The sequence below is a fragment of the Panthera onca genome, chromosome E3, assembly GCF_046562875.1.
Source record: "Panthera onca isolate mPanOnc1 chromosome E3, mPanOnc1 haplotype 2, whole genome shotgun sequence".
Classification (NCBI taxonomy): Eukaryota; Metazoa; Chordata; class Mammalia; order Carnivora; family Felidae; genus Panthera; species Panthera onca.
This window is the reverse complement of record NC_138354.1, coordinates 20,437,116-20,446,505: the sequence shown is the minus strand read 5'-3', so window position 1 is coordinate 20,446,505 and position 9,390 is coordinate 20,437,116. Positions and strand designations below refer to the sequence as shown.

General features: G+C 64.6%; 1 protein-coding gene across 2 annotated transcripts in view; it reads right to left on the bottom strand.

Moving 5' to 3' along the window:
* Window positions 1-296: 296 nt before the first annotated feature.
* NSMCE1 (NSE1 component of SMC5/6 complex) overlaps window positions 297-9,390 on the bottom strand; it is a 31,855-nt gene continuing 22,761 nt past the window's right edge. For both annotated transcript variants that reach the window (XM_078439803.2, XM_078439804.2), the window contains exons 3-8: window positions 7,009-7,130; window positions 6,037-6,114; window positions 4,660-4,806; window positions 1,955-2,071; window positions 875-995; window positions 297-484 (exon numbers count right to left, since the gene is read on the bottom strand). In XM_078439803.2, the coding sequence (XP_078295929.1) occupies window positions 405-484; window positions 875-995; window positions 1,955-2,071; window positions 4,660-4,806; window positions 6,037-6,114; window positions 7,009-7,130 (665 nt within the window). In that variant the 3' untranslated portion in view covers window positions 297-404. The remainder of the gene's footprint in view (window positions 485-874; window positions 996-1,954; window positions 2,072-4,659; window positions 4,807-6,036; window positions 6,115-7,008; window positions 7,131-9,390) is intronic.

Here is a 9,390-nt window from a genome sequence, read left to right as displayed (position 1 = left end):
AGGCAGCGGGCTGTCCGAACTACCCAGCCCTTCCAGACCCCCGGTTCCAAGGTCGGTCTTTTCTCCGCTGGTTTTCCTGCCTTCCGGTCATCTCCACAAGCTTCCTGGTACGTCCCAAGAAATACCTTCTCTGAGTAAGTCGGTGGGGACGCTCTCCATTACCTGCCTGACGCTCCCGAACCCCCCCCGGCGGGCTCTCAGTTAAGGGGGAGCCCAGGAAGGGAAGAGCCACAATGTGAAGCTTCCTCCGGGGGCTCATGACCCGCACAACCACAGACTGAGGCCGCAGCCACGACTCCTTAGCAACTTTTATTCCAGACCTGCTAAGGAGTGAACACGAAGCAGCAAGGGGACTCGGTGCGACGGGAGACGCTGACGCTTCTCTTCCGAACAGGGCCCGCCAGCTAGTGCTGCCTGGACCGCGAGGGTTTTTTATTCGCCTTGGAGGTCCCGGCCTCCCGCTCCTTGTCGGGGTTGAAGACTTCTGTACACGGAAGGGGCCGGAAGATACCGTGAGCGGCAGGGCAGGTGGCGGGCCTCGGCCCTCCTTGCTGACCCCGCACCGCGGCCGGGGAGGGATGGGCACCGCCTTCACCTCCCACCCGCACGCAGCTGCCGGGGGCGGGGCAGGGGGTGGGGGTGTCTCGTCTAGACCCTCATGAGCCTCATGAGCCAGGGGGTTTCCGCTGCGTTCTGAGGGCCCCTGCAAGCGTGTGCGAACACAGGCGTCTGCTTACTGCGGGAGCGGCTTCCCCTGGAGGGCCGGGGACCCACGGACAGACCCACACGGGCGGAGAGGGCTCCCCGTCCCCGGGTGTTCCCCCCCCCCCCCCCCCCAACCCGGCCCGCCCCCGAGCGCCTGAGGGACGCGAACCTGGTATCTCGTGGGGCCAGTAGTCATTACAGTGGGGGCAGCGCGGCTCCGGGGCGGACCGGAAATACTTGGCCACGCACGGCAGGTGCATCCTGATGCCGCAGGTCTCGCAGCTTTGCCCCTGAAACCAGAAGGGCGAGGGCTGAGCGGCTGCGCGCGCCTCCACAGGCACGGGCCTCCACGGGCACGCGCCTCCGGCGAGCGGCGGGCAGGACGGCCGGCAGGCTCCGGAGGCTCCGCACTCCGCACCACAGACGGGTGACGATGACCCCTAGGCCCTCAGCGCGAGGGCTTCTAGGAACTTTTAGTAGAGAGTCCCACGCACGCACGCAGGCAGAGGGCGCTCGGGATGCCACAGGCCGGAGCGCAGCGGCGCGGCCAGGCGGCCTCAGAAACGCGGGGTCCCGGCGCACGCGGCCCTCACGCCTCCGGCTTTTTGGACGTGGGTCGGAGGCTTTACGAAAACACGTGGGGGGAGGGGGGGCGCCTGGGTGGCTCAGTCGGTTAGGTGACCGCCTCTTGGTTTGGCTTGGGGCTCGATCTCACGGTTCGTGGGTTCAAGCCCCACGTCGGGCTCTGTGCCCACGGCCTGGAGCCTGCTTGGGATTCTCGCTCTCCCTCCCTCTCTGCTCCTCCGCCTTGCATCTGTCTCGCTCTCGAAGAAATAAAACTATAAAACTTAAAAAACAAAAAACAAAACCGTGTACTCTGTTCCAGAAATTCCGGCCCAGGGAAATAATCACCAGGCGGCCCAGGGTACAGGTGCACAGAGGCTCACGGGAGCGGAGCTGACGACGTAGAGAGAGACGGAGGGGGGGGGAGCCCCGAACGTGCCCCACCAGGCGGGCAGCGCGACACAGAACAGTGCCCGACGCGGCGGGACGCCGGCCACGCCACTGCCAGGCCACGCGGGCTACCTGGCTCCTGAGAGCCCTTCCGGGGGAAAACAAAATCAAGCGCGCCCCGGGACTGGAACCGGGGGACCCGGGGCGACAGGAGGCAAGGCGGGCGCTGTCGTGGTGGCCCCAGACCCTTCGGATGCCCCGGGTCTGCGGGGGCGGGGGCGGGGCCCGCGGGTACCTGGATGAGGAGGCCGTGGCAGATGTTGCAGGTCTTCACGGCGTCGGGGTACGTCTCCCGGATGTACTGCTCCATCTCGAGGATGGCCCGGCTGTGCAGCGTGAACTCCCCTTCTTTCTGCAGGCACGACGGGGGGCGGTGAGCTCTCCAGCCCCTTCCCCTCCCGGCGGTCCCGCAGCCCCGCGGGTCCCGCGAGCTCACGGGGCCGGGTGCCCCTCGCACGGCCGGCGTCCGCCTGCCCCGCCGCCGGCCGTCCGCGCCGGCCCCTCGGCAGAGCCTCATGCGTGGAAGGACTTGGGCCAAGACCCAAAAGGGACCGGAGGAGGGTTCCCCGAACCCGTGAGTCAACGGGCGCGGATCCCGAGTCTGCGGGTGGCCCCCTCCCACGGTGAGGACACGGGGCGGAGAGGGGAGGGAGGCAGTCTCCCCACAAGGCGAACTCGGCACCACCCCTGCCCCGGTGCTCGTCCCCCCCCCCCCCCCCCCCGCCCCTTCCCCCCACACAGCCTGTAGCCTCAGCTGGGGCAAAGCCATTCTGCAACCCCCTTTCCCTTCTATCTGTAACTCGCCTGCAGGGAGCTACCTGACCAGCTCCCTCCCCAGACTGTGGGCCTGTGAATGCCACACCAGGCCCGGTTCTGCTCTTGTGGGGACAGGGACGCAGGGACGCGCTCGTGTCCCATGCGCCTTGGGGCTAGGTGCTTGGTGGTCCCGTGATAAGCCTCCGAGGGAAGACGAAGTCGACCCTACGTGGAGACCACGGAGGATGGCTCTGGGCCCCAGTGAAAAGTTCGAGTTCACAGTCGGGCCCAAGACACATTTACTCAACATCTACCCCGCGCCTGAAACCGTGCCCGGTGCTTATTGTTCATGACCCTACTCATCCTCGGGGCCGTCACAGGGAGGGGCAGGGGCAGGTGAGGTGCCCCCCCCCCCCCGCCCCAAAGACCAAGACTCCCAAGATCTCCCAGGCCTCGCCTCACCACTACAATCTGAGCTCAGGCCTCTCATCGGGCCGGTCCCTGCGACATGCGGACGCGTGGCTGTCAGCACACCCACGCTTCGAGGATCCGTGGTTTAGCTGGGCCACTCAGGACCTCCCCCAGACCCCCGACCACCCGCCTCCGGCCCCTGCCATCGCGACACGGTAACTCGCGGGGCCAAAGCAGGTGCACGGGGGCTACCGGAACGGCTCGGGGTGGAACACCAGGTGACTGCAGCGTGTTTCTTCACGAAGGTCAATTACCGTCTCTTCGTCTGAGGAGCGAGCATTTCTTGGTATAGTTTTTGGCAAGTCTTACATAAATTCTGTCCCTCTGGCACGTCCCCTACCTATGTGGCCATCCCCTCAGCAAGAATTTATAGCGCGCCTACAGGTGCAACAAGGCACAGTGAACAAGTCGAGGATGCCAGCCTGTGTCCTTAAACACGCGCGGTCTGACCCAGCTCAGTCAGTTATCACCCGAGCCGCCCGAGAATGTTCCGTACTGCCAGACACCCCCAAGGGGAAGGAAACCCGTGACAAAGCAATCGGTAGGGAGCTGCAGTCGCCCAGACGAGGGCCGGGTGCAGGACGCCAGCCAGACCACGGAGCTGCGGTTTGTTCAGCTAAAACCAAAGCAAAGGGGCTCTCCGTCTCCGCGGGGCAGCGGGGGACCCGTGGCCATGGCACCGGCACCCCCGCCCTGGCGCCCCTGTCCGCAGCTCTGTGGCCCGTCCGGCCTCCCCTCCGGTCAGGAAAGCACCTCAGGAGCCGAGCACTCGTGCACTCAGTAATCGGCGGCACTCAGTACAGGACGGCCGCCCCGTCAGAGGGCAACGGCCCAGAGCGCCGCGGCTCCGGCCACTGGAGGCGGGCCCTCCCTGGAAAGGAACGATCGCGTCGGCCACGAGCAGTGGTCCCCGGCCACGGTCTGGCCCCGAGCGAGGAAGCCGAAGGCTGACCCGAGCGCACCGTGCGCGGGCACAGGCCGCGGCGAGCGAGAGCCGCGCCCGTCTGGCTCGGGTTTCCGGGCGAAGGTCTCGCCTTGTGTGGGAAAGCACGGAGACGTCTGCCCCGCTCCGGTCAGCAGAAGCGGACGTGGGCGGGGGGGGGGGGGGGGGTCTCGAACCGCGAGCGTGCAGGGCGGTCTGGTCCCTTCCCGGGCGCCGCGGCTCCTCTCCGGCAGTTCGCCCACACGTCCTCCCTGCTCCGGGCGGGCCACCGGCTCCCTGAGAGGGCTCGAGGGCGCTGGCCCCGAATAACGGAACGCCGACGATAACAACCACCGGTAACTTTGACGGTGGCAGCAGCTGCCCTGGGACCCCGGCACCAGGCTCTGGCCGTCTGCCGTCCCATCCCCGCCCCGAGGGGACACTCCTCCTCCCCTCCTACAGGAGAGGGGCTCCAGGCCACCTCACCGGGTCCCGGGCCCAACGCCAGAGCGGCGCCCTCACCCACGGTGCACACGCCCCCGCCTCTGCGGACTGGGGGCTCCAGCCCGGGGGGCGCGTGCTCTGCGCTTCCGGCCGGGCCTCCTGGACACGTGACGTGAGTGAGCTGGAGGCCCCGAGCCCTTCTCGTACCGTCACGGCGGGCGTGAAGGCAGACGAGGGGCCCGAGAGGGCCCGGCTCAGCGGACCACCGGATACGATACGGTTTGGGGGAGAATTTGCTCTCCGGCCTGAACGGCGAGCCAGGCTGGGGAAGCCGCTGGACACCGTACCTCGATCAGCCACTTGTTCTGTACAAACTTCTGCAGCACCTGCTCTGCTTCCTTCTTCCTCATCTTCTTGCCTTTAAGTTGGTCGACCAGGTTCAAAATATTTGTGGAGGACGCAAAGCCAGTCTCCGAATCAATAATCAGTTCCAACTGGAAGAAACAACAGGTACCACGTTCATCTATTAGATCGGCAAAAACAACCTTTAAGCAGTAACACCGATCCTGGCAGGGGCGCTGCGAAACCACCGATCACGGGCAGAGCTGAGCCCTGGAACAATCCTTCAGGAAGACAGTTTAGTAGCAAACGTCAACGGCCGTGACCATGGTCAGTCCCTCTGTCTCAATGGTCACCCTGTGACACCATGCCAGAGGGATGATCCTCAGGACCCCGGATCCAGAATCGGCCCCCTTGCCCCCACCTCCCCGAAGGCAGAGAAGCCGAGGGATGAACGAGTGGATGACGAGGCGGCACCCGTCTAGTCGAACGCGGGCAGGACAGGGGGCCCGAGGGGCTGGCTGGAGGCAGGGAGGGCGGGAAAGCAAAGCCCGGGCGAGCCAGGGCGCAGGCACACTCGGGAGCCGCAGAGACGCTGGAGCCCGGGCCAGGAGGGGCTGCCGGGCACGCGTCCCCGAGACTGCTCACGGCGGGGCGGGGCCACCAGGAAGACAGGCTTTCCGCACGCGCAGGGGCGTCTGCCGTCACACAGCCCCGGTCCTCGACCTCGGCTGCCGACTGCCATCAGAGGAGGCTCGAAAGGGAGGATTCTAGGACCCGTCACCGGAGACCCGGATCCGCCAGCTGTGGACGAGACCGGATGTCTCGACGCTCCTACCTCCCGGTTCCCGGAACGCGGCCCGGGCTGAGAAGCACCGCCTTGACCCGGCGCGCAGCCGGGTGAGTGACAAGGGGGCTGAGGGAAGAGCCTGAAGCCGGGGAGGCAGAGCAGTGCCTCTCCGATGCGGACGGGAAGGGTTCCACGGGGTGCCCTTGGTAACACGCACGGCCACGGGCCGTGGGCCGCGGTCCGGGCGGGGACTGGGATCCGGCCTTGCCAGGGAGCTCCCTGGCACCTCGGCCGCCGCCGCGGGGGTCTGGGCGGCGCGGCGAGCACCGGGTGGGAACGCCGGTCCGCCTGCACCACACACCCCGACGCCCGGTGCTCCACCGACCGGGGTTCACATCTGGACAAGCTCCCTCCCAGGCAGCCACGGCGCCCTCCCGAGCCGGCGCCCGGAGGCGACGCGCTGGGCAGGGACCCCGCAGATGGCCGTCTGGGGCCGCGGTGGTGACCCTCTACGACGGCAGTTTCCGTTTCTAACGCCGAAGACGACAAGTTTCCCGTCGCAAGCCCGGCCAATAAACAACCATACTGTACTTACCGCCTTTCTAAACAGATCCAGCTCGTTCTCTGCAAAATCCGAGGCCATTTTGGAAACCGGAGTTGTTGCAAGATTCACCTAAAAGGTCAGTGTGACGGTCAGGCGGCGCCCTTCGCCGGCGGCTTGCCCAGCCCCCTCCTCTCTTCAGTCCCTGAGCGCCGGGGTGTGGGCGCTGTCGGCCACAGGGCCCGGATTGGTGACCAGTCGCATGTTACAGACTTGGGTGTCTAGCTCGGAATCCCCGACTCTCGGAGATTTCCAGAGGTGGTGCGGGAGCTTCCGAAATCAGACACATTTGGGGAACTCGTCTGCACGCTTAACGGAGCTTCAAATGCAAAAGGCGCCGCGAAGCCCGTGGCGTTTCCGCAGTTACTCAGCTCCACGACCCTTCTCCCCTGGAACAGTGTGGAACCCCCGGCTACGGCCCCTCTCTGGGCAGGCCTGGCGGGGGGGGGGGGGGGGGGGGGGGGAGCCGCGTCTCCTCCAATGGCCTAAGGTGCTCAGTTCTGCCCCACCTGTGCTTCCCCTTGCTCTCTGGCGGGGGGCTTCCTGGAACGTGAATGGCTCAGTCCCCAGGGCCCCCCACCCCCAGTTTCTCTTCTCACAGCCTCTGTGTCTTATTCCAAATGAGAAACCGCTTTCCTCCTTTAATCCTAGTATTCTATACATTTGGGATGGCTTCTTACAGCCAACTGTCGACAGACAAAACAAAGCCAAACGCGTGCTGCGGTGTCTCGGGCAGGGGCTCGGGCAGGGGCAGGGAGGTGAGCACTGAGGTGACAGCCCCCGGCCCTGATCACTGCAGAGGATTCGTACGGTGGCACCAGTGAACCGGAACCGGGGTGGAGGGGGAGGCGGGGCCAGGCTGTGTCCGCGTCCCCCCGGCTCCGGCTCCGGGGCTGCCGGGGCAGGGGCACCTCCACTCCCGCAATTCCTCACGGGAGCCACGAGAGGGCGCCGGCGTGCACTCACCAGCGCGTAAACGGGTCTCCCGTCGTCCTCGGTGGCCCCTTTCTTAATCTCAATATACAACGACTCCAAGACGCTGTTGATGTTGTTGATGAAGTCCTCCAGCTCCTCCACGGCGGCAGTGCCTGGAGAGAAACGGGATGGCGTCAAGAAAGTGTGGCCATCTTAACCACTCCGTCGACCCCAGCGCAGGCCAGCCAAGCCAGAGGCAGGCGAGGGCGGCCCGCTTGGGTGAACGCCAGTCTGTGTGGCCCCTTCCTCCCTGAGTGTGCAGACGGGGAGGGCGCTGTGCCGTAGGAAGGGCCGGGAAACGGCGTCCGAGCCTGCCGCGCTCTCCCTGTCCTCGCTGGGAGCCCCCGGCCTGCCGCCCCCGATTCCCTGCTCCGCGCCCCTCCCCACGCGGAGCCTGTGCCCGCACGGCCTCACGTGTGCCGGGTCCGTCTCCATCCCGTCTTCCCTTTATCCGCCATCCGGACGCGTACCGAACGCTCCCATGCCAGGCCCCACGTGCTGGGCCCGGGGACAGCGGGCCGCAGTGAAGACCGATGACAAGCAGGGCGAGAGCAGCAGCTCGCACTGAGCACCACCCCTGGCCCCCAGTGAGAGGCTGTGCTGGGTGCTTGTCACGGTCGTGAGTCCATCCTGCCAGCTGCCCTCCGAGGCGGGTGCTAGCGGCCTCCCCTAACTCGGTGACCAGGCCAAGGGGCAGAGGAGGGCGGGCTCGCTGGCTCCGGCCCCTTCCCGGCTCCGTGTGCTGTCCCGCCTCCACGCTGCCCAGTCCCCCGGCCCGGGGCCACCAGCCCACGGAGGAGGTGTGCGGACAGAGCCCGGGGCTGCAGTGAGTGGAGGGAAGAGGCCTGGGGTCCACCAGGCTGCAGGGGCGGCGGGAGCCCTGGCGCAGGGCCCCGGAGACCAGGGCAACGTGTCACCTTCCCCTGCGGGCCACAGGCAGCCCTTCAGAGTGGGAAGCAGAGAAAGGACGTAGTCGGCTTTGCGTCTTGGAATTACCCTTCTGTGTACTGTGATCCTTTTTCTAAACAAGAAGTATTTATTACTGTTTTCATTTATTAAAGTAACTTCAACAGATTTATGAGAAGGAGCCATCATAAAAACAGACAATATGATACCACTTACCTTAGGAATGACAATGAAACCAATGAAACAACACTGCAGGAGAAAGGCCTGGAAAGACACCCACTAGGCTGATGACCAAAGCCACCGTCAGGAGGGAGACACAGAGGAGGGGATCATCCCAAGGCACTTGAGCTTTACCTGTATCAGGCTTCCTACACAGAGACTTCTAAGCCCATGGTCAAGGCTGACAAAATAGCAGGTCACGCTGGTGGCAGTGAAGGTCACAGCCACGTGGGCCACGTAAAGGAGACAGCTCTGACACAGGTACGGGAGGACACTGGGGGGCCCACGGGAGCTAATGACAAAGACCATGACATAACATTAATATGCAAATCTCAGCAGGCCTCAAAGCTTCCTCTTTAAGTAAACTTGTTTAAATAACAAGTCAGTATTGTTACTGATACTGGGTGCTACAGTATCCACAGGTGGTACAGGGACACGAACTGTGAGGACAGCGGGACAACAGAATTTGGTCGCAGCTGCTGCAAAGCCTGTGATCGGAGCCTGGACAGCGTTTCCTCCCTCCGGGCCTTTGCTCACCCCCTCCTTTCTGGAAGGCCTCTTCCTCCTCACCCCCCCGTTTCTGCCTACTCTTTACGGAAGCCAGCTCAAACAGGACTTTTTTCCACGAAATGTCCTCTGCGGCCCCCGGTGCACAGTGGCCTCGCCTTTCTTCCTCTTCCACACCAAGCGTGAGGGCCTAGAAGCCCTTTCTGCCACAGAGCCTTGCCCCCCGACTGCCCACCCAGGAGCCTGGCTGCGTGGTGACCGGGCACTCGGGAGCCACCCCTCACCAACAGGGCAAGTGACAGGGCTCTTCCCCGGATAGGAGCCACTCGGTCCACCCAATATGACACAATGGCAAGTCCCACCTCCCTCTGAAAGTGACACTGCACATTTTCCACTGGAAAGGCCACTCCTGGGTGTCGTTCAGAAAAAATGTACCCTGTGGGCAGATCACAAACACTCCAATACGTTGGAGTTTCCAGATACCCTGTGTGCGTGGAGGGTATGAACCGCTCGGCCCTTCCCCCTCTCCCACCCTCCTGTGCCGTGCTGTCCAGCCCCGGTTTTCAGAACCATGAACATTTTCACTGGATTTTCATTTAACAACAACACCAACAACAACCACTTCCTACTGCCGTGCTCACTGCAGAAACCAAGCACCTGCTCCACGGCTCACGTTCTCTCCCCTCTTACCCTCCCTGACCGCACGGCTTCCTACGTCGAGGCCACGTCCGTGTCCCTGTC